Raw genomic sequence first — 24456 nt, 5'->3', positions numbered from 1 at the left:
GTGTTTTTGCTTTGTGTGCTCTTCATAAATAGTTCCTGTTGTTTGGTTTTATATTAGCAGCAGCCCCTTGTACCGGGTTGCTATGGCATTCTTTCCGTACCTTATTACATCATGAACCATATAGCTGACCTATTAATGAAATGTTCAGTCCTAATTCCTAGGTTTTGAAGGTGTTTTTTTCCAGATCATCAGGAAGTGTAAGCCTTGAGACCATTTAGGACTGCTATAAACCAGAGTGCCCTGATGACGTTAGTAAAACTGCTTTTCCTCTGGATGCATCCTAAAAATGTCTAGCTTCTGGCATACCAGAGTTAACAGAAATTCCTAGCACTTGTCTTATTAAATAATTTGTTTGAAAATCCTCATCCAAGAGAGAGATCCTTATTATTAAATTGCTGTGCATTATTTCCCATGTTTATCGATGTGAGCGGAAAACTATCCTGAGCTTGTGGGAAGTGTTTGATTTTCTGTGTGCCATCCCATGATAGAAACGTACAGACTCTCCCTGTAAGCTATTACTGAAGCTGACAAAAGTATATGATTTTGTTCAGCATGGGATCTATATCCTTGAGCTTCTGTATTTATAAGCAGTACCATCATGCTTGCTATGAATAGGAGATTATTACGGAGCTGATAATGCAACAAGAAACGCAGAATCACAAACAGTATGTGGACTGTACAGTGAACTTGCCAAGTGTCTTTATTCTAAATAGATGTGAAAATAAAACCTGTATGTGGCTGTTCAAAATGAGCTTCCAACCTGGAATCTCTGCACTTCTTTCATGGTCGTGAGGCCTGCCGTTTAAAAACAAGTAGTTTTTGAAAAAGAGGATTTCATCATTCAGCCATGCTGTTGTCAGGTGTGGTTTTACAGATCTTTACATTAGACTGTCAGCCATTTTCTAATTAGGTAGGGAGCCTTCAAGAGAACCAGAAGTATTTAAAAAGATGGGACATAAATTTACTACATCAACATAATGTTTAGTGACACTGCTTTGTGCCGCTGATGGTTCCTTTTTTTCAAATGCAGTATAAAAATAGCAGTCAGTCAGTTCTGAAATAAACAATAACACTTCACAAATGTTAAGAAATGTTAACACAAGTGCCCCAGCTAAAATTCAATTAAGGTAGTGACATCAGGGTTGGACACGGTGCTTGTTCCTATTCCTCCTAGAGTTAGTAGGTGATTTGATATTTATTTCACAGATAGCAAAGGCTAAATCTGTCATTTTTTTCCCTTCAGGGAAAATGCCAGGTTTCTAATCAAGCAAATTATAGGGATGACATTAAATTCTTTAACTGCCTCAGCCCTCTGTACACATGAAATTTCACCCCTTCTTTAAGCAGGTTCTATTTTTAAACTGGCATAAATCCAATTTGTTGCAAGCCAGTTATAAACTGATTTGGATGTACCCACTTGGGGGTTTATCCAGGTCAAAATAAATGAGTTAAGTTCTGTTTCTGTTGTTGAACAATAACATCTTTTGTGGTGGAGACCTGTTCTTGTATTTGTGGTTAGTATCATCCAAGCATCTCTTTATGAGGCAATAAAAATGTTTCTGTTCCTATCTGGGGAAAGAACCAAAGAATTTTTTCATCATTATTTTAAATTTTGTTGGAATTTCCCTTTTCAAGATTTCCCAAAATGTAAAGAGCAAGTTTATAGCATATTTATAATACAGAAAAGGTCAGTAAAACAATTGAAATTCATCTGGATCACCTAATGTAAGGGCATTTTTAATCTAGATTTTTTTCTGATGTGGTAAGTGGTGGAGGTGCAGTTTTTCTGCTTTTTATGCTTTTTCCTCTCATTTAGTTATACAACGTAGTACGATAAGGACCTTTGTTAAGTACTCTAAACTGGCACATAAAGACAAGTAATTGTAGTATTTATCTGATCTGGAATATGTTTGGGGTGACCTTGTCAGCACAGCTTCATGTTCTTTCCATTCAGTTCACCTTTACCCCTGCTTTCTCCCATGTGTTGTCCTCTTACTGATTCCCAACACTGCATCTGCTAAGATATTTTCCCAAAAGGCTGGAACGGACATATCTGTGTGAGGCATCACAGGATGCCTCAAAGTGTCCAAAACCCCCAGGTGGCTGGTAGAAACAGCCCTTCTGCCCTGTGTAGCTTCTGGGCATGAGCTGTCCAGGTACTGAGGTTTGGGCTTGTTTAAGTCTCGGGTTTTGTTTTTTATAATTCAAATATTCAGTATTTCAAATACAGGAAACCGGAAATGTGAATGTATCCTGGATGGTATAATTCATTCTGGATGTGAAGGCAACTAAAATTTTGTACTATTTAAACTCTAACAGGATGCTGAAAAATCAAATTGTCTTTGTTTGCAGTTTGAAGATGTTCAGGTTTTATGCTTTCTTTATGATGAGAGCTAGCCTTTTCATGGTTTTGTGGAAAATTGGAATGAAAGACTGTTTGCATCTGCTGATACATCACTTTGCTGTTCTGCAGCTTACACTGCACTGTTGATGTAATGTTTCCTGCTAAATTGGCTTTATTGAAAATAATGGGATGCTTGCTTCTCCCTTATGTAATTGGGAAAATTTGAAATATAGGTTTAAATAAGATTTTGTACTCTGTATACTGCCAATTAACTTGTTGGGAAAGGGACTTGAAGATGCAGTCTCTTTTTCTAATCTTTCTGCTAAACTATTAGGCTAATGTGGCTTAGACTGTCATTCAGTCCTTAGTTTCCTTTCCATATTTCCATGCTGAGAACAAGAGCCTCAGAAGAAAAACCTCAGGATCAGGTATTCCTTAGAACACACACATTTTTTTCAAGTGAGCCAAGACTGTAAAACATTGCTAGGATAGCTGTGAAAGCTGTTTTCGTCCAAATCAATGGTGTGGGAGAGCCTGGTATGGATTGACAAGCAGTCTTTATTGACCAGGACCAATATAATTACTACATATGTACTACCCTCAAACTCTTAACAGTTGCATACTAGTTAAATTTCTATAATTAGCTGCCTTGCAACCTGCTGGTCAAATGTAGTAGTGTGTCTGTAGATCAGTAATAAGACATGAACTGAATTTGTAACTCTTATCATTGACCACGTAAAAAAGTATTTGTAAAATTACAACAGGACCATTAAGCATGTTATGCATGCATTTATTATCATTGACATTCACATAAACCTGCCAGAGCAAGCTAGTTACATGCTACCTTTCTTTGTAGACTGATATTCCTTTGATCAGAATACTGATAGTAGTATTTTTATTTGGAGATTATTGTCCTCTGTAGCAATGAGCTTTAGTTAAGTCAGCGTCCTGTGCTTGCCAGGCTAAACACCTGTGAAGACTGTTGCCTTGTTTCCTGGAGAGCTCTGTTTATGTTCCTGTGATCACGAAATCAAGAGTTAATTTAACATGGAAAATACAACAGTGGTTTGAAAGAGGAAGTTCTTGTTGTCGATCAGGTATCATCTGTAGGTTTGTGTGTTCAGAACAGTAACATGTTACCAGGAAGCAGATGATTCATTTAAAAAAAAAAAAAAGGGTAGGGAAGTTGCAGAAATGAGCTTCCTCTTAGATTTAAAAAAAAAAAAAAATTAAAAAATGTACAAGATTCTTCCTATTTACTTGCTGTTGAACAAAAGGCCTGAACTGTTTCACGTAAGTTCATACTAACATGAGCGTTGGAGAATAATTAAGACACTTTAACTCTCTGGAATTATATGGCATACAGAGAAAGTGAAATTATTTCTCCATTCTCAAGGCATTTCTTTTTGAAATGTTTATGTGTGTTTAGACTTTATATTGTATGAAGAGCGCACACTACATGGAAACCTTTCATTTTTGGTGGGTGATTTTGATAAATGAATCAGCAGATGCTCATGTTTTCACAGAAGTCTGGCTCTCACTGCAGCTCCTCCTAGGTTTGAGGAGTGTGAGGCTGGTAAATCAAATGGATGCTGCATCCATAGTGCTGAGTCTGCCTGAACGAGATTTCTCTTTCTGATTCATCTCAAACCTTCCTTAGTTAATTTCAGCTTTACCTAATTGTTGTTACTACTAGCTCAATGCTTTTCTCTTAGGATCTGTTGTGATTGGTTTCCTTCATTTTCCTCCTTTACCTAAAGTATAAAGGATTAATAACAGCACTTCTTAGTTTCCATTTTTCTTCTTCTTAGCTTATCTCACACCTTTTTCTATTCTGAGTTGTTACAGTGGTGTTACAACTGTTGTTCTAATGGTGCATATAACAGAAAGAATTAATAACCTTTTCCTTGCATAAATGTCGTAATCACACACCTAATACAGCAGAAGATGTAAGATTAAGTCCCTGACTTCATAAGGTTGATATTAAATTTTGTGTGAGTAATACCACTTCTGGTAACTTAGTGTAAATAAACTTTCAGATACTTTATCCTTTGTGAAGACATACATAGACATTTTCTCTCTTTTTTTTTTTTTTCCCTCTTTTTTCTTTTTTTTTCTCCACTTTTACATTATTTCAGATGGTTTAGGAAACTTTTCATCATGCTTCTCTGGAATGTACCTTTTTGTGTCAGTGCAACATGACAATTTCTTTTGGTAGTGGACAAAAGTAGCAAAATTACATGCTAGCTGCCTTGGAGGGTGTTATTTTCTGTATTTCTATTTAGCTAAGACAGCTTGACAGTTAAAAATCTAATCTTCTTTGACTTGTAGATTCAAGATGCTGCAAGTCAAGGCTTGAAATTTGTTGGAATTATACCTCAGTACCATTCCCAAAAGAACTGTCTTGTCAGCGCTTCCCTGACACCCGCCAGCAACAACTCTGTGCAATCAAGAGATGATAAAAATGTTTCAAATTATCCCGAGGATCGTGCTTCACCGGATGGTGAGAAAATAGATGGCATTAATGGATGCAATACTCCAGTGCCGGGCGAAGAAAGTGCTGACCAATGTGCCACATCCAGGGAGGGCTGGAGAGGTGAAGGACAGGCTACTGAAGAGCTGAATCTCAAGTCTGTGATGGTAGATGAAGAACAGTTTCAACATGATAACCCAAGTGTAAGAGAAGCAGCAGACAAGCCGAATGGACTTGCGGAGAATGAAACACCAGCACGATACTTAAAACCACTTACTGGCAGTAAGTATTGTAGTGACCTTTCATACATAAAAGCCAAGTTAAAATTGCCTCAATTATATTCCCAGCTCCTTTGGGGAGTGAGAATGGGGAGAGGACCTTACCACTGTAATAGCATAGAAAAGATGCACCAAATGAGCCACTTAACCTGATTTCAACAGGGTTACACAGTTCACAACGACTGAGCTAAGTCAGAAGGGAAATGAAAAGATGATATAAGCAGGTACGACTTTCTTATGGCCCGTTTATATGCCTGAGTGTAAAGACTTATTTTTGTCTGCTGTTCAGCTGAATTGGTTCTTTTTTGTATTTGTTGTGGTACCCTGAGAGCTCTTGACCTTTGCATCCTTTTTGTCCATTTGAATAAAAAGCCCTAGTAATCTGCCTGACAAGGTTTTGCAGCAATAGAAGGGATAAGTCACAAAGTCTTATCACAGTTAGCCCCTTTGTAGCAGGTGAACAAATACCTGAAATTAAACCACATCAGGTAGAGCAGGAATATACATGATCTAGACTCTGAAGTCTTCTATTATTGTATAAGCAGGCTGGGGTCAATGCTACAATCAGAATTGTAATTACTGGAAAGCAGCAGTTTTGTTAATGGCTCATGTTTGCTAATTCATAATAAAGGTCGTCTTGGTAATGATGCTCCTGATAATTTGCTTTCCAATTCTCGTATTTTTGTAAGATTATTCTTCATATACCAGTTTTCTTTCTTTCATTTCTTTGACATATTTCTCCTCAGGTGTGCTTTCCACTTTTAAATGTCATTTTATGCCATCAAAAAACAAATGTCTCAGCGGAGGTCTCAAAATACCCTCCTTAAGGTGTTTGTTGCTTGGAGGTTACTTTGGTAGCAGGAATTGAAGTTCAAAATAGGATGCAGACTAAGGTAATTTAGAAAACGAAAAGTCGTCAGAAAAAAAAATTCTTGCCCCATTTCCAGTTTAAACCTCAAAATATTTTTCTTTCCAATATTTGCTTAAATCCTAGAAAACAGTGTGTACACTCATTTTTCTTACTGCTTTGCTTGCTTTCCTTACAAGCTACAAATCTACATAAGAAAATTCCATCTACATTCCTTTCACCTGGTACTGTCCTTGACTTAAATTTATCCCTATTCTTTATGTCTTACATAGATTCATTGAAACAATCCTACCCCTTTGGGGATTTTGTATGTAGGACTGAGAATGACTTTGCATTGTACCCTCTTTGGACTATTGTCTTGGTTTCCGTTTCATTTTGGTGTAATTAGCTTTTTGCCATCAGATTTGGATCACACTCTAGTAACCTTTCACCATACTTTCTTCAGTTTTTGTTGGGCGTGGAGGCAGCCAGATTTGGTCAAAGCATAACTATAATTTGAGTAATTTGTTCTGGTTTACACTAGAATCTTACACATCATAAAACCTCTCTTAGTTTTATAGTTCTAAATTAGTTATTTCCAAGTCTAATCAGACCAATTCTTTTTCTCTTTTTATATACGCTGTCTTTGAGAGAGTGAACCTAGCAAGTTTAATCATTTTTTTGATGCTATTCTCCATACCGAACAGTGGAAATCTTTTGCTACAAGTAACCACGTTCTTAATATTTCTGCCTAAAGTGAAGCAGATCAGCTCCAATCCTCTCTGTAACACCCTAGGATTTTATCACAGCTGCTGATTTGCCAGATAAGAGGTTTTATTTTAAAAATGCCTTTAGTTTTCTTATTTATCTTTCTTTCTCTGAGTGCTTTTTTGGCTTTACTTATTTTTCATACAATTATTTTAATTAGTGAGTTATGCAAATACTTTCCAAGACTGAAGGTCTGAGAAGGCAGTTATATGTGGCAGTTCACCTATAGTAGGATTTTCCCAAATCTATTGCCTGTACAACATTGCTGATTTCTTTATTTCTCTTGTATGAATTTTTGTTATTACAGCACTCCCTTTTCCTCCCATGGAAAATGTATTTCAGTCTTTGGCAGCAGTTCTCCATCCTTCCTTGGGAACATAAAGATAGAAAGCATCAGGTGTTTTTCTTTTCCAGTTAGCCTACTTATTCCATAGGAAGTTACCACTCTTGAACGCCACCTTCCCAACATAAAACTTCAGAGAAAAAAAAAAAAAGTACTATTTCTTAGTATTTGTTGAATCTTAATTTTGTTCTTTATTCTAGGTTTTATAGTATTAAAGTGTTATTTTTATACTTCATTTTTTCTGAATATTTTGTGGAGCTCATTCACTTTCCCTTTTATTAAAGGGCTCTTCAAAGCAGTGTTGAAAATTATTTGCCTGTGAACAAGGCAGAGATATTCCAACAGTATGTCCAAAAATGCCGTGTTACCTAGAACCAAACCAAAGGTGTCTTTGTCCATGCTTGAGTAGTCAGGCTCGCTGTTGTCAATAGTGACTGGAACGGTGGTTAGGACTGGTGTACTAAACACTCAATAATGGTGACAAACGAAGTCAACCACTGAGAAACTCCCACACATTTTAAATGCTTGTTCTCAACAGCCCAGTGTCAAATCCAATGTATCATCTCCCTATGGTTTTCCAGTTTCATGATTTGCTATTGTTAATATAAAGTCTTCATGTACACCAAAAAATTCTCCATTTCCAACATAAGTTTCTTTTGGGTGTCAAAACGATTGAAGAAGTTTTCTGTGTATGCTCTTTGGAGTTAGGGTTATCATAATTTTGTTCCTTTTAAACAAGTGGGTAAACAGCAAGAAGATCCATGTTAACAATTTATTCCTTTCTACTCTATTTGAATCATGGTTCATGTCCGAGATCATTAGGTCTCTTTTTCTTGTCTGCTTATATCGTGAGCTTCCTGCTCTCTTCAAGTGCTGCCACCCTGTCTCTGAGCATCCCCCTGCTAATATCTTTTTCAATTTACACTCTACGTCTTGCTCAGTGACGTTTGTTAGAGAGCAATCTTAACATTTCTCTTGACATCTTTTTCTTTACTTTAATACTTGAGATTAGAATATAACTTGGAAATAAGAGAGGCTTACTGAATGAATAAATTTCATGGAATGTCTTTACCTTTTAAGTTAGTTTATTTTGGGACATTTTTTGGCATTTGGAAGTCAATAGAAATTTTAACATTGATTCCCATATCCATTAATAGGTAAAATATTTATGTCCAAAAGTTTTTTATCAGTAATTCTATTGATGGTTGTACACTTCTGACAATTTGGAAGGTGTATCTGCACTTAAACTTGTTTCCAATTTTAGGGCTGCGAAAGCTCAGCTTTGCTGTCAACAATGGCTTTTTTGTGATGGTAAGCCTACATTAGCTGCTCCTATGAAACACTAGAGGAGGTATGGAGCAGAGTTTAGAAATTGTTGTCATTTGTAAGACCCTTCACAATTCCACTTTCAAAGTTCATTTACTGCTGTGTTAATGTCTCACCTTGGCTCAGACCCAGAGTAAATCAACTTAACCAGCTTGCATCATCTCTACAGTAATGTTTCATTGCATTTTGCTCAGATGAGACTACTACTTGCTAGTTCTGTGCCATTGTATTATCAAAACCAAGTTATTTACTACTCTAGTTTAATTGCCGTGATGTACATAATACAGTTTCTTCTAAATTGGCAGTAAGATTTTGTATTTTGAGTGTCCTCAATGTCACAGCACTTTTTAACAATTCATTCAGTAGAAGAATGTGCATTAATTTTTGGTGATTTTGTGACTTGCTACAGTACTTAAAGCTGTTCGTGAAGCATGTTTTCCTATCTTGGTTTATACTGATAACTCTGGTAGGGGGATTGTCCGTTAGTACTCAGGTATAACTGTCTTTGAATGTTTTATTATCAACAATAAATCCATAATTAGTAACATACTGTAATAGCAATCAAAATATTGTATTGGGTTTTGGGACCCTGCTGTGTTGGGCACTGCAGAAATGTGTTAAGGAGGTAACCATGTCCAAACGTATTTTTTGCAGTTGCACAGTGTAATCAGTCAAGGGCAAAAAGTGGGTTATATGTTGTTCTAGCTGAAATATCATGAAATGGTTGTTGCATTACTCCATTTTTTACTTTTTGGTAGAAGCAGAGATCTTCGCTCTCTTCAACAAGCCAAAAACCCCACAAAGATGCAGCCAGTATTATACAGTGACTATCCCTATGAGGATCTCCAGGAATGGGCAGACCGTCAACAGCTTAGAAGCAAATTGGCTGGAGCACATGACAGATCACTTCAGGAAAGGAGGCTCATTGGTAAATGCCATCTTCAGCCTTGGAATGGTAAATGGTATGGAAATTACAGAAAGCATTATGCTGTGATTATTTTCCTTTCTTCTCTAATAGAGGTCATTATCTTTGAAGAGAAGACATTTAGGAGGTGCTTTTAATATAGGCTTGGGGCAGATTTTGTTTAGATCAGCCTATTTCAGTGAAATGGAATGAAAGCACAGGAAATATTTTGGCATTTGAATAGGGGAAACAGATCATGTATTGTATTTTATAAACATAATAGATATGATCCTGTAATTGCAGAAATATACAGAGTTAAGAAACAGTACCAAGTAAAATGAATTAAACTAATAAGATTGTAAAGCAGATGACATAAATGGAAGAGTGGCTTTCCTCTTAGCTGTCTGGCCACACTGCATCTGGGTCTGATTGCAGGTCAGTGTAAGGAGCCTCCACTTTCATCTGGGCAACATGTAGTCCATTATTCCCAGTTCTTGCAGAGACCCTTTCCACCTTGATGGCACAGTGTTTTATAAAATTGTCTTCTATGTTGTTTCATCCTAGCTAGTGTGTTCATATAAGCGATGGATAAATGCTGGTCTTAAATTAAACAGATTTTTGTGTGTTGCGAAAATGTGGCACTGAATCCAGCTTAATACTGTAGCCAGTCTGTACTACACTCGTGGCCACTGTCGTGTCTTTGAAGACAAGCCTCCTGTACAAAGACAGACTTTGGTGCATAGAGAGACATAACCAAGGGACCATGAGAACAAACCAAGGGAACATAAAACAACAGTACGTGAACAGCCAGATTAATTTTACTGGAAAATTTTGTGACTAGTATACTTCATGGTTAAAGTGCTTATGTCTGAATCTTTCACCTAATTTTGGTTTGTTTTGCATTCTTCAAAAGGAATGTGGTAACCCATAGATTGAGCATTGCTGCTAAGATTCGTGGGTTTGTGCCTCAAAATTATGGGGGAAGTGCTTCCAGAGCATCTTCTTCCCATTTTGCTGCTGGTCAGGATTCCAGGACCCATAATAAAACACAGTAATATGAGTAGGTTCTGGTAGAAGTCAATTGGGAAATTCACAGGCAATCCTAATTTTTCATTTTGCAAGCAAGTAGCAAAAAACGAAGGTCTAAAGTTCAGCTGAAGGAATGCTTTCACACAGCTTCCTGGAAAGCCTCGTAATTGCTAGTTAACTTGCTTAAAAACAAACGTTCATTTACTTTATGTGTATAAATTGCAACTCATAGAGGCAAATCTAATTGGCTCTATCAGACTCAGTGTTTTCTTTAATAAAAACTGCTTATCAGTGCACTCTAAAATGCTTTAAACACAGCATTTTTCTGTTATTCAAACTTCTAAAGTTCATTTACATAACAGGGGCCTGGGAGAAGTTCATGTACTTGAATAACAAGAGTGAGGAGTGCTGGATAACTGCCTGAGGACATAGATAAAATAGGCTTGAATGATGACAGTAAAGTTTCAACATAAACAGGAGAATGAATTGTATGAAAGTGGACAGATTCCAGATTAAGTTAGATGTGAGATTGAACATGAACAATTAATAAACATTTTTATTAGCGTTTTACAGTTACAGGAAGAACAGGTTTAGAAGTCAAAAAGCTCGGAGTTAAGGTTTCTAAAAGTGCACTGATTAGAACAGTTACGTTAAAACACCATGAACATGCTCATGCTATTAGAACATTTGCTAAGAACATCTGCAAGTTGCCATCAGTTGCAGTTAAATGTTTGTGATTTAAATTCTAAAATTTTTCTATGCTGCAGAGAAACAGAACAGCTTTTTCACTCATATGCCAACCAGTATGAAAAAACCCAGGGTGGGGAGGGGGGAAGACGGAGAGGGCTGAGGGCTTCTCAGCTCCTTACTTTTTTCTAGTCCTTTATGGCAGCCTATCCAGCTCTTCATAGCTGGTCTCCTTATTCCCTGATTAATCCTCTTCCAAATTAAGGTAATATTAGCATACTTTCTTTAATTGATTATATCCCATTTCTTTGTTCTGGGGGCTGGTTTTCTCTTTGGCTTAAAGTACAAATTCATTATTTTGCTTATTAGACTTAAAAGCAGGATTATTATCTTCTTCTTTTCCCCCTTGTCCTTGGAATGCCCAATGAAGTGAAGATTTCCAGATTGTCAGTAGTCATAAATCTGTTTCTTCCTTCTGCCAACAGTTAAATAATTAGTCTTTAAAAGAGTTTTAAAGTTCACTGATAGTAATTATTTCTTTTTGCTTATTGTACCAGGTAATTATAAACAGAAATATAGCACAATTGCAAATTACAATATGTAAACCACGCAGAGTTACACCATATATTAAATGTATTCAGATTTTGCTAGTAAGTTGGAAACAGCAGCTTGCTTGGTCCTTGAATGTTCACAAATGTTGACAAATAACAGTTGCTTAAATGAGTTCAGTTACTTGCTGGTGTTTTTAATCCAACTCATGTCATTGCTAATTCTGCCTGTAGTCCTGGGTGTAAACTGATCCTGCCTAGTGATCTGAAGTGATCATAGGACTTCACCCTTGCCCTCTTCTAGTAAGAAGTGGAAACTGCAGCAGCAAGATACAGATTAATACCACTGCAAATGGAAAGGATGTAACAAGTGGGGTCTCTTTCTTTCCTATAACAGCAAGTCTTCAGTCTGCAGTGGGAGAAGGTGAGAGTGAGGAAGAGTCAAAGCTAAGGTTATATTTTGATGCCTTAACGGACTAATCACAAGCCTGCTTGTCTTTAGTTGTTTTGAACTGCAGGTCTTTAAATGCCTGGCATTCGTGTATTTGTTTTACCATTCTGTGAATTTCCTGCCTTTCAAACTTAGAAAAAGGCAGCCAACCAACCAGAAAACATTGACAGTACTTAAAGACAAAGCAAATGAAACAAAACGTGGGTTGCTTGGAAGAGGAAAATAGGCATTTTTTAGAGGGTCAGATTGATCGTCTCTGTTATATTTGCACTGCCTCTGATAGAAATGAACCAGTGAAGCATTTGGCCAATTATAGTCACCTTATCCACTGAAGTGGTTGGCATTTTTATCATCCATATGGAATTATTTTTCTCTGTGCGTACTGAAGGTGAAAAGATTCAAGAGGAGGGAGGAATAGAAATGTGAAGCAAAGGCCAACATTCAGGTCACATGCCACATAAAGCCACAGATAGCTAGTTCTCATTGAGAGCAACAGCAGCCTAAAGGTTAGTTTCTTAGATAAGCGGAATTTGTAGTTCAGAGACAACAAGGGGAAAATTGTTGCCCACTAGGAAGGCTGTCGTAGTAAAGTAAGAAATCTTTTCCCATATACTTATTGTAAATCAGAAGCAAGAATGTCAAAATAGCTTTTTGTCTACCAAGCTACATCAAATATTTATACAACCCAGTGAAAATAGCTTTTTGTGCACAGTAGGATACTTAATAAAAAATGCAGTGGTAATGGAACATTTTCAGAGGAAGGACAGCGATTATAACCTTTATGTTCAGAGCCTTTTCTTTAAGAAAGAGTGAAGTTATGCCAGTTCAAGAGTAGAGACTGGGAAATGATACCACAAACAGCAAAGTCAAAATGGTTTGTTTTATTGGCATTCCTTACTGCCCTATTGCAAATGAACTAATGTTTGAAATTACTGAAGACCTTTTTAATGTAGGCTAAGTTCCAGGAGCTAAATCTTGTTAAACAAGAGAATACCAAAAAAGAATACAACTGCATCAGAATCAGGAAATACCTTGCATGAGAAACAGTGGAAACTGGAAAGACCGACTCACCATCTAAAGCTTTAGATGGCTGATCTTGGTAGATAGGTTAGGTGAGATTCAGCTGAATACATGCAAGCATGTGCCCTGCAGTTGGTTATCTGCATATGAGTTGCCACCCAAAGGTGCCATTATAATCAAGAGGTCTAGGCCTAGACCAATATAGTCAGTAAGATTTGTGTTGTGATCCACCTCATCCTACATCGGATACCTAAAGGAGATCAGATAGATTGGAGTGGATGATTTAGTGACAGCAGACCTAGATAAGGCTGAGATACTCAGTGTCTCCTTTGCCTTAGTCTTCACTGACAGAGTCTTCCAGGCCTCAGCTTAGGAACAAGGTTCAAGGAAGTGCAGGACTAGCAGCAGTAGATGAAGATCAAGACAGGGATTGCTAGAGTTCCTGAGACCAAATGGTCTGCATCCAAGGGTGCTGGGAGAGCCGGCTGATGTCATAACAAGGCCACTCATAGTCATCTTTGAAAGGTCATGGAGATCAGGGGACCCATTGTGTTTAACAACAACATCAATGATGCAAAGGAGGCAATGAGACTTGCTTTTGTCAAATTTGCAGGTGATACCATACTTGGGGGTGCAGATGTTGTGCTTCAGAGCTGGGCTGATGTCCAGAGAGACCTGGGCAGGCTGGAAGAACGTGCCAGCACGAGGTTTTTGAAATTCCATGAGGACAAATGTCCTGGCTCTGGGAAGGGAGAGGCTTTTTCACTAATCCAGACTGGGAACTGCCTGGCTGGGTAGCAGCTCTGTTGAAAAGATCCTGGGGGATGTTTAGCAAGCAGCAAGATGAAGATCAACCAGCAGTATGCCCTGGCAGTAAAGAAGGCAACTGCATACCAGGCTGTAATGAGAAGAACATAGCCAGTAGATAAAAGACAGCCATTATCCTTCTCTGTTTGGTGCTCCTCAGATTGCATGTAGATGACATACTGTGTTGTTTTGGGCCCTCCCTTAAAGGGGGCAAGGAAGATGTTGACAAATGGGCTAGTTTAGCAGAGGACCAACAAGATAGTCAGTGGCTGGAGCACTTGTCCTGTGAGGAAAGACTGAAGGAGCTGGGTTAGTTCAGCCTGGAGAAGGGACAGCCTTGGGGGACCTAACAATGCCTGGCAGTGCCTATGAGGAGAATATCAAGAGGATGGATTGAGGCTCTAAACTGAGGTGTGTGGTAGGAGGATGAGAAAAAATGTGCATGAATTGAAACAAGAGAGGTCCTGGTTGGATGTAAAGAAAAATCTTTTCATCACGAAAACAGTCATGCTCTGGAAGGGGCTGCACAGGAAGTTGTGCAGTCTCCATCCTTGGAGATGTTCAAGATGCAACTAGATAAAGCCCTGAGCAATCTGTTCTGCACTTGTATTGAACCTGCTTTGAGCAGGAGATAGGACTGAGACCTCCTGAGGTCCCCATTCACCTGAATGATTCTATGATTCTGTGAAACTGATTCCTGAATGAAATAATGCTTATTTCTCTCCATTAATTGTAAAGAGCGCCTTGGATAACTAATTCAGCTGCAGGCCTCTATATCATAAATATCTAATTCTAGATTCTGTGAATCTCACCTAGTGGGCCAGCTCTAGAACATGTGACTACAGACTCAAGTTGCTGCAGATTCTAGAACATCTGTGTGATAAAGGTATTGCAGGTAGACTCAATGCATCCTTCCATCTCCTCGCCCTTCCACACCTTCATGTAAGAGTTCCCCTGGAATTCTTTGCTGATCCTGACACCATAGTATGTGTTATTTGTGCCTTTTCTTCAAAATATGACCCCATTTGCTTTCTTTCTGCCGCTTTCTGCCAATTATTCTCGGCATCCCAAATGCTTCACATGTGAAGGAATTAATGATGCAATTATTCTTTCCTTTACCTCCCCCTTTCATCTGGAATAGTAGATGACCTGTAAAAGGGAAGATGTACGGCCAAGGTGTGAGGATTGGCAGACATACATACATGAAAGTTTAAATGTTGTGGCACAACAGGTAGAGAGGAGTCTTGGTTATGGTTAAGGGGGAAAATCTTAGTAAGTGCCATCAACCAGTTTCTCTTACAGTATTTTTCACCAGCATCACTCTCTTGAGCAGACACCAGTATGCAGCAGCTGTCTTCCCCTCATCGTTTTTCCCCTTCTAGTTTTCTCATTTTCTATAGGTTTCTCTCCTGGCTAAAAAGGTAATGGGTCTTAGGATTGACTGGATGTAGCATTCAACAATGATCGCTGTACATACAACAAGGAAGTGCAGTCGTCTGCTGCCTGTAGGGTCTCAAGAGCTCAGCTATTAGTTTCTAAAACACTACGTATGTGCCATAATGTTCACATATGTGGAAGCTGTGAACTGCACGAGTAGAATGCGCAGCAGAGTGAAACATAAAGGATGATTTACGAGTGAGTGTAAACACACGCATACTGATTGTGTTTTGATCGCTTATTAATTAGCTGGCAAATGCGTGGGGTGAGCTCAAGCTGCAGTTGTGCCAACAGTGCGACACTGAATTTCATTAAAAGAATTTACGATACAGGAGCAGTACACTAATGCTGTATAAAGCTTGCTGGCAAGACCTGGGTGTCTGTGTCTAGTAGGGATCTATGGGTTTCTGATTTCAGCCTTAGATGCTGTCCTGTCATCCCTGCTTTGGAAAATAAGAGCCCTATTTGTACATTATGCATTCTAGACTAGATTTGGGTACGGGCGTGGGTGTTGGAACATGATGCATTACACAGAAGTTGAGTTGGTTCTAGCTATGAAATGTGGGGTGTAACAAAGTGCCATTTCTGAATGAAATAGGATAATTAACTCCTATACCCATTTGTATGTGGCAGGCTTGTTCTCGATAAGTTTTCTAATCTGCTGTTCAACTACTTAGTGATCTGGCCTATTATTTCACAACAAAACTGTCTGTTCTCACTCAGATGAAAAATTCATCTAGATGACAGGAGTTACTGCTTTGTAGTCCAGTTCGTCCTCCTTGGAGCAATGTGTAATACTGGCTTGCTGTAGTGGTATGGAGTCTTCATCCCTCTTTATTCTAAATGGAGTTACAGGAAACCTGTCTGGGGAGACAATCAGGTTGAAAATACACAGTGTATTTTTCTGTTTCTTTGAGACTCCCAACAGAATCCCTAGGAGAGTCCCAAGTAAGTGGTTTTCAACTTTTTTCCATCACAACCAACCAAAAAAAATAACATCCTGTTGTAGTTTAGATACAAGTATTTGCATCTGCTCACTTACAATTTAATAATTTGATTGAAAATGCAGCAAGAGAGAGTAGTGGACCGTGCAAATAGAAGCAAAGGGATGCGCAAATGCTTGACACCTGCAGCAACAGTCTTGCTACAGTGTGTTTGTAGACATAAGCCTTCAACCCTTCAAATCTGGTTTGTTGTGGGCAAAGCCCACAACAAATTTATTGTGTCCAGATAATAGATTGAATTTAGATCATATAATGACATCAGAAGATGTTGACTGAGATTGTGTCTGCAAGAGGTAAGAAGCCTCTTAATACTCTTCACTGCCTTCTTTGTGAAAATTGGTGCTGAGTTTGATACATGTTTTCCTTTGGAGGCAGGATGTCTTCCCACTGGTGTTTCTTGACCTTCTAACATCCACCAGGGAAAGCAGGAGGACCTGATGAAACAGCTAAGCAGACTTAACCAGGAGACTACTGTCAGTTCAGGAATCTGTTGGTTTGGCCTGTGTGGTTGCATTGCAAAAACATGTATCATACCAGTGCAAGAAACATAGTTTTCCTAAAAATGTAAAGTAACTATCATGTAAAATACAACACTCGGGGAGGGGACAAGCAAGGTTTTTATAATCATTCATACATGGTAAATGTATTATTGAAACTAGAAAGACTGAAAAACATGCTTTGTGACAACGTGACAGGAGTTTTCTGTGTTCATAAAGAGTACGGTACTGATTATTTACAGTTTTTCTAAATATAATTCTATTGCTTCATCATTTAGCTTCTTTTAGCAAACAAAGGTAAGGTTTTTTTTCAGTTATTCTGGTTCTTTTCTGTCATGGAGCTGACAAAGTGAGTTCTTGGGTATGGGAGTGATTGCTGATTATGGAGTAAATGACTAAGTTGAAGGAGAAAGTGCTGCTCAAGTAACTTTAATAGTATATGTTGTCTGAAAACAGGCTGAACGTGCTGAGAATGCAAATGAGAATAGAGAGCCACTAAACCAGATGGTCAAAATGCATTCATAAATTGATTAAATAGTTATGAATGTATCTCTTCTTTCACACCATTCAGATCCGTCAGATCATCCTTAGTCCATGTAGATCACTGTAACTGCAACAGCTGATCCATATGTAGGATTCTGACTTGTGTGAATGAATGGGTATAGTCAGTAATATCAGTGTACCTTCAAAAGCCCTTGAAAAGTTGACATAATACATGGTCTTTAGCCCCCCAAGTGTGTGCGTAACTTCAAGTAGGTGAGCAGTACTGCTGAACCGAGGACTGAATTAATTTTGCCTGCTCAAAATGAGAGAGCTGTGTTTTTTGAGGACAAACTCTGGAATAACAGAGTGGACAGTGAGGTTTGCTATTAGAGAGTAGGATTGCTCTTAGAAACTGCTAGAGATCTTAGTCTTATTCATTTAATAGAGCTAGGCTATCACAGGAAGGTCTATGCATGTTTTATCAACATTCTTGGAAGAATTTGTTATTACTAAATTCAAATGCCTCACTACACATGTGGTGCCTTCCATGAAGTTTACAGATAACCCTGTGTTTTCACAGATTCTTTACATGGGACAATGGATGGAGTGTTTCTCTTTGAAGATGTTGCTGTGGAAGACAATAAAACCATGCAGGGCTATGATGCAATTGTTGTAGAACAGTGGACTGTCCTGAAGGTATGTGTGCAGTTTTTCTAATTTGATTTTTTTTTTTTGTAAATCAAAACACACCAAGACTGCGAGGCAGACCCTTACTGCTGAAGCACAGATCAGTACGTATCAGACGGGCAACTGAGGTAAAGGGGTACAACATAACAGTTATGCCATTTAACCACACTCTAGGTTTGTACAGTGCACTTTTGATTTTTATAGTCTTCATGCTTTATTGGGGGAGTAGGAAATGTGAGTGACGGTGAGCAATGAAACTATTGGTTGTCTGTCCCAAAAATACAGATGTCTGCTAGTTAACTGTAGAGAGGATCTCTCCATTGGTTGTCAGGGCAACATGATCACACAAGTCACTGTAGCATCGCAGTCCTAAAGAAGGCATCCATTTAGGTAGGCTTAGCTGCAGTAGAAACGCACAGATAACTGCATTTGGTTCTGTCTGACCTCCTTCATATGCTGAAAGAACGGTATATCCTAGATAGGTCCCCATAAACAAACCATGTGTGTTTGCTTTTTACTGATCCAAGTACACACTCAGATCAGCAGAAACACCCTTTAGATCAGGTCAGTACTGATCTTCCACAGCAAATTTGCTGCACAGATAGGTAGTTGAAAAGCTGGGCTTAAAAGTCTTTGTGACTTGAAGCAAAAAGATCATGGGGGAAAAGAAGATACCGTTGCGTAACTCTTAGAAGGTTTTCTTTTTTGATTTATTTGATTACTCTAGTCTGCCAGAAATACATGTTATGTATCTATAAAGGCAATGCCTGACCTTTTTGCTTGGAATATATTGTAAGTGGTGTAAAATCCTAAGACAGACAAGCAAGGCGCACACATGCCAAAAGAATGTATTAAGGGAAAATGGGACAGATGCTAGACTAAATGTGTAAAATTCCAGGAGACTAGGGTTAAGAGTTTGGTTATTAGATGGTGACTTTGTAGTATAGCAAGAAATGGCCATATAATAATGGCTAGGAACTTGAAAAAGAGTGTAATGCGTTAATGGTAGCTTTTCTTGTGCTAATGTGCATCTGAACAAATGATTCCTATATTACATTTAGTGTTATTCCAGTTATTACAGACTTGACTGGAAGTTCTTGTTCATTTTTAGGGTCAAATTGTGGTGGTGTCACTCAGGAGCAAGGTTTTGGAATAATGACAGATGGTTCCACGAGTGCATTAGGTCAGTGTTGATCAAGAAGGCAAATGTTAAGAAGCTTTAATGTTAACCATATGTTAAAAACTGTTAGGAAAGGAACAGAGGGTGAAACAGCAAGCATATACCACTGTATAAGCCGTGGTTTGACAGCACCTTATTTCAAGAGGTTATGTTAGCACGGTAAATGTTCAGAGAAGAGCAGTGAGGGTGATCAGTGATACAGACAGCTTCCATATTGGGAAGACTTCACACGATGTGTCCATTCAGCCTGGAAAAGAGAAGAATTGCAGGGAATGAAATAGGTAGAGGTCTCCTAAATCATGAGAGGCATGTAAAAAGGGATTGACTGTTTGCCATCTCTTCCAGTAGAAGAACTGAGGATTGTCAAACGGCACTAGTAGGGGCCAGGTGCAAAACAAATGCATTCTCCAGAAAGGACTTCTACATATCTGCTGCCTGCTGCATAAAGAACTACCTGAATTATCTCCTTTTGGTTTAAGAAGTTTAGATGGATTCAGGTGGAAGCAGTGTTGTTTTTTTTCTCTACCTTATCTATCTCTGTGTTTATACAAGCATTTTAATTCAGATCAGGAGTGAGTTTTTGAAGTGAACCCCCTGTTCCTCCCCACTTAACATACTGCATCTCACATCACAGAATGGTCTCATATTGCACAAACTGGTTCCTTTTACTAGAAACAAAACCAGACATGCTGAGAGGAAGTACACAAAATATTTGGGGCAGGTATCGTACATGCTTGCCCCAATATATATTACTCTTCCTTAGCTGTTACTTATAGCCATGTTGAAGATGCCTTTCTGAGTTAAATGGATTCTTGGTCTGAACCAGTTTGGCTCTTGGACAACCAGGGAAAGGTTCTCTGTTTCAATAGGATATTGCAACAAAGTTATGCATAATGGCCCCTACTCACCTCTTAGTTTGCTCTGTGTGGACACAAGAAAGTTTGTCTCAAGCTACATGACAAGAGCAGCATCTGATAATTGAGATCCTGTGATGGCAGAGTGGTCACCAAAACACTAGTGTCTTCTAGAAGGGCCCCTTGAAGCATTAGAGCCCTGATAGATGGAGTTTAATTTGCCTTCAATTCTAACAATCCCATGCCGGAGACACAGCTTGTCAACAGATTAAGGAATCAACCTCCCAATGCCATCTGGTGTGTCAAGAGATGCTGTAGTGCTGCACCCATGTCTGTGTGAGGGCTAATGTGGAGAATCTCTTGTTCCAAACATAAGATTTGGTGTGTGCAATTTCAGAAACTGACTAATAGCATATACACAGCTTGCCGGTATGATCAGGTTATTCTCTGCTGTAGTCTGAAATTTGGATGCTGTGTATTCCCTGGCAGTTTTGCTCTTCTGAGATCGTGTGTCCCTCTTTTGGGGACATTAGGAACATGTTACCTACCAACCTGACAGTGGAAGCACGTGGAGAAGAAAAAATGTCCTGAAGGAAGAGATTGAGGCATTAGGGAACTCTTGCAAAGGTCTTACCCATTTACAGGAAGACAAGAGCTGACTGCCTCTGTTTTCTTCTCCTGACATTTAAATAACTGCCTGGATATTTCATGCCTAATGCTTTCTGAGACATAGTAGGCATAGGTAGGTAAAGTCATCGAATGAAAGAAAGACTGGAAGCCGGAGGATCTGTAGGCACTTGCCCAGTGTCGTACCCAGAAGACCAAGTTGCCTCTCTATTAAATGCTATCGGAATTCACCTTTACTTACCATAAACATGGAGTAATGCGGTGGCAGAGGAAGGGACTGTAAAATGGGGGATGTAGAGGAAAGGAGATAGAGTTCAATAGTGACAGAAGATGTCCAAAAGCAAGTAAAGGCTTTGTTTCTGTTATGAGTACTTCAAAGTATAATTATGGAGCAGTGGAATGACTCATTAATGTAGGCTTCCTTTTTTTTTTTTTTTTAATATAGGTTCAGCTCTGATCTAGATTAGCCTTTTCCATTTGTTGTTTTAATTTGTACCACAGTAGCGGAAGAAGACCTGATGGGCAGCATGAGATAAATGTGTATAATGGATCCTTATTTTAAATTTGTATCAGATTTGATTATCTGGATGAGCTATGGACTTGTTCAGATGTGGTCTGAACTGAATGTAAATTTATTGCGCTATTTCCCAATTAAGAAGAAGAAACAAACAAAAGAATCCCAGCCACAACAAAAGAAAGCTGTTTTAAAAAGGAAGACATGTAGTGTAGTAATAAAAAGAGAGCCTTCCTAAATGAAAAGGTAAAGTTTTGCTGTTTAGCCATGAAGGCAAAAAAGAGGGGTTGGCACACCTCTTAGCAGAGAAAGTGCTGCCTTTTTAATTGCCAAGGCTAATAGAGAAAACAAGCTGAACAGTGCGATGCACTCGGTATGTGTGTAAAATGTCAGTTTGTAGAGGATGTAAAGCTCGCAGCTGTCACAGTATGTGGTCCCGCCAAGCAGCAGACAGGATGTAATAGCTCTGAGTAATTTAACTCTTTCTTCCCAAAGTAGAGCTGTGGCATCCTCTGCAAATGACCATAGGAGTGCTAATAACAAAATGCTGCTCTCTCATCCTTATCACTTTAACTCTAAAAATGTCAGGGTGTATTATTTCCACCGCAGCCTCTGGGATCTAGCACTAAAACTTGTTTGATGGTTTTAATTCTGCTTGTGTAGGCAAATGTGGGTAGACAGTTCCGATTAATCAGAGCCTGTATGATTTCCCCCTCCCCAACTCTAATCTGTCACCTTCTCTTCCCCGTTACCCAAGACAAAATAGCTAATACTGTCTTTAAAATTGAGTGCTATAACATCTATTTTAGATTTCTGCATTGTTCTGCTTCTGAAGCCTTGTTCATTTTGAAAATATTGTCCTTAACTTACAGGTATTTTCTCATTAAAAATCTTCAGCTGGTGATTCATCACTTTTTTATTTTCTGCTATACCATATCTTTGGTGTACTGACATGAATTAAAATCTCAAATACATCATGGTGTTGGCATTTCCCTGGCAGAATTGAATGGGGTCAGTGTCTGCTGTAGACATGGTAAACCTTTTAAAGTACGACATATCAAAAGATTTAAAAAATGATCTCTGCTGAGCCTAGGTTGCAAGTTGCCTTAATGTAAGCCTTGAAACAAATGCCCTGGAAACAAGGATTTGATTTGTCTGTAAACCTGATTTAGGTCATATGTCAGTTAAGCTATGTTCTGCGGTCTCTAGCCATGGGAGGAAGTCATGACCAGGTCAGCAAAGGAGCTGATGGCGATGGGCATGAAATGCAGCTCTGTGAGTGACCCTCTTTACCACCCAGAGGACGTATGTGTTGTGTGGGCATAATATTTCAGCATTTTTCTGCTTGTTGCTGTTTAAGAAAATCTGAAAAAAAAACCCAAAACACTTTCAGGAGCCTCTTCAACAGATTTTTATGTTTTGGTTTTTTTTTTTTTTTTTCTTTTATGTAAGATATGAAAGCAGCATATATACATATTTGTCTACTGAACTCAGTAGACATGTGCTCTGTGTGGGATTAAAAGGTGCAAGCTAATCTTTCTTTGGTTTTCTTGATAAATTTAGTAATAAAATCTCGCAATACAAACTTGGAACTTTCCTGAGATTTTCTTGTGGCACTGGCAGTATTGAAAATCTAACAAAGTGAATGCTTCTTCCACATGCGTAAAGGGCACTTGAACTAAACAAGCAGAAAGGCAAAGGATTTTAAACAGTCTGAATAAAAAACCCCACACTTCTTATCTGTCACTTTTTGCTTAGGTTTGTGAGAGGATCAGAGATAAGAAGTGGTTCTCTGCTCACTTGTAAAATCTTTCAGGAAAAATTAAGCATACCAGATCTTAACTTTCCGCTTAAGAACAAGCTGAGAAAAAGTATTTCAGTCCTCTTTTATACTTTCTAAAAAAAACACACAGGGCACAAGTCATGCTGCTTTTCCCCAGCAGGTCACCTTTAGCCAGGCAGTAGTGCCTTGGCTAACGCACCTCTTTGACCTGATGCTGCTGCCAGGCAGGTTTGGGAGGGGTCTCAGCATTTTAAGGGGCACGGGAAGCAGGTGCTTGAACCCCGTAAGTCGCATACACAGTAAGTGAAGGGCAGTGCTAACGTTTGCTCTTGTGCTGCCTGAACTGGTGGCAGTAGAGGGTCTGTGCTTCAGCTGTGTGCCTCACATGGAAACAGATTATTAGTTCCACAGTGGTGGAGTGGTGCACAGAGCCTTTTTGCAAAAGCCAAATTCTGTTTGAGAATAAATTATGACCAAAGGAAATCATGTTGGGGAAGCTGCATGGAGATGATTAAGCTGTGTGTGGTAAGGCACCCTGGAGTATGCAAGTTCTCAGGTAGTGTTTTTCCGTGTTGGGTTTTTTCCCCAAAACAGTTGATGGAAGAACAGTAAAACCAGTGCTTACCTTAAGGTACAGTGCACAAGTGTTGCAGTAATTTTGAAAGTAAAAATGCCAGAGTTATTTAAGAAAATGTGCTGATGGATTGCTGGATCACATCTGTGTCTTGTGCTCCATGGCCAATTATGTGGAGTTGTCCTATCACATGTACGTTGCCTATGTAATAGTAAGTTTAACCCATTTCATAAGATGCTTCCGTGCTTGCTTTGTGGAGAGCCCTCTGTGTTCACCTTCTGGAGCTTTTGCTACATATCCTGTGCTTCTATAAATGCAAAATTGTGTTTCTGTGTGAGTGTGCTTCTGTGTTACAGGTGCAGGCAATATCGGGAGCACTCCCACGTTTTTGTTAGTTTATACATGTGCTAGAAAGTAGGATTTGCATCTGCAGAAGTCACTGAGAGAAGCGAGCTTTGTGGGCACAGGAAGGTTTTTGGTCATTTTTTGTTTTACACTATATGTAAAGACGGGTGTGAATGCTACTCAGCAGCCTTTGTGTGTATTGAAATTGTGACTGGATACATCTTGAATCACAGAAAAACTGTCTTAACAGTTAACCCCATATAGTGTTACAGCCTTATTGTATTCTCAAAAATATTTCACAGTGCGTGAATTCACATACCTTAAGTAATCGTCAGTAAGTCTAAATTACATATGCCCAGAATAATGAGCAAAAAGCCTGTCTGTGGATTTATTTATAACTTTTTTTTTTCCTATTAACTTTCCACTAAAGTTCCAATTTGGCACCTAGTCTGTTGGTCAGTGACCCATCTGCTGCCAAAAGCCACTGGTGGTTTCTAAGGGTGCAGGAGCCGTCCCACACCCCTCTGCTCTACAGCTAATGGATGCATAGCAAGTGTCTGCTGGCAAGGTGCTGCAGTGCATTACACATGGAAATTTAGGAGCAGCTCAATACTAGAGAAGCATAGTCCAATTTTTATTTGTGAAA

At 38.8% G+C, this 24456-nt stretch overlaps 1 protein-coding gene across 1 annotated transcript in view; it reads left to right on the top strand.

Moving 5' to 3' along the window:
- RFTN1 (raftlin, lipid raft linker 1) overlaps positions 1 to 24456 on the top strand; it is a gene marked incomplete at its 5' end in the record, with an annotated part of 88067 nt that overhangs the window by 52786 nt on the left and 10825 nt on the right. Inside the window, 3 exons of the mRNA XM_082479510.1 lie at positions 4676 to 5099; positions 9138 to 9341; positions 17827 to 17942. Of these exons, the coding sequence (XP_082335636.1) occupies positions 4676 to 5099; positions 9138 to 9341; positions 17827 to 17942 (744 nt within the window). The remainder of the gene's footprint in view (positions 1 to 4675; positions 5100 to 9137; positions 9342 to 17826; positions 17943 to 24456) is intronic.

This window comes from Vanellus vanellus (genome assembly GCF_965231255.1).
Source record: "Vanellus vanellus genome assembly, chromosome: 2".
NCBI classification, from domain to species: domain Eukaryota; kingdom Metazoa; phylum Chordata; class Aves; order Charadriiformes; family Charadriidae; genus Vanellus; species Vanellus vanellus.
Note: the sequence above shows the minus strand (reverse complement) of the source record. Positions and strands in the feature narration are given on the sequence as shown.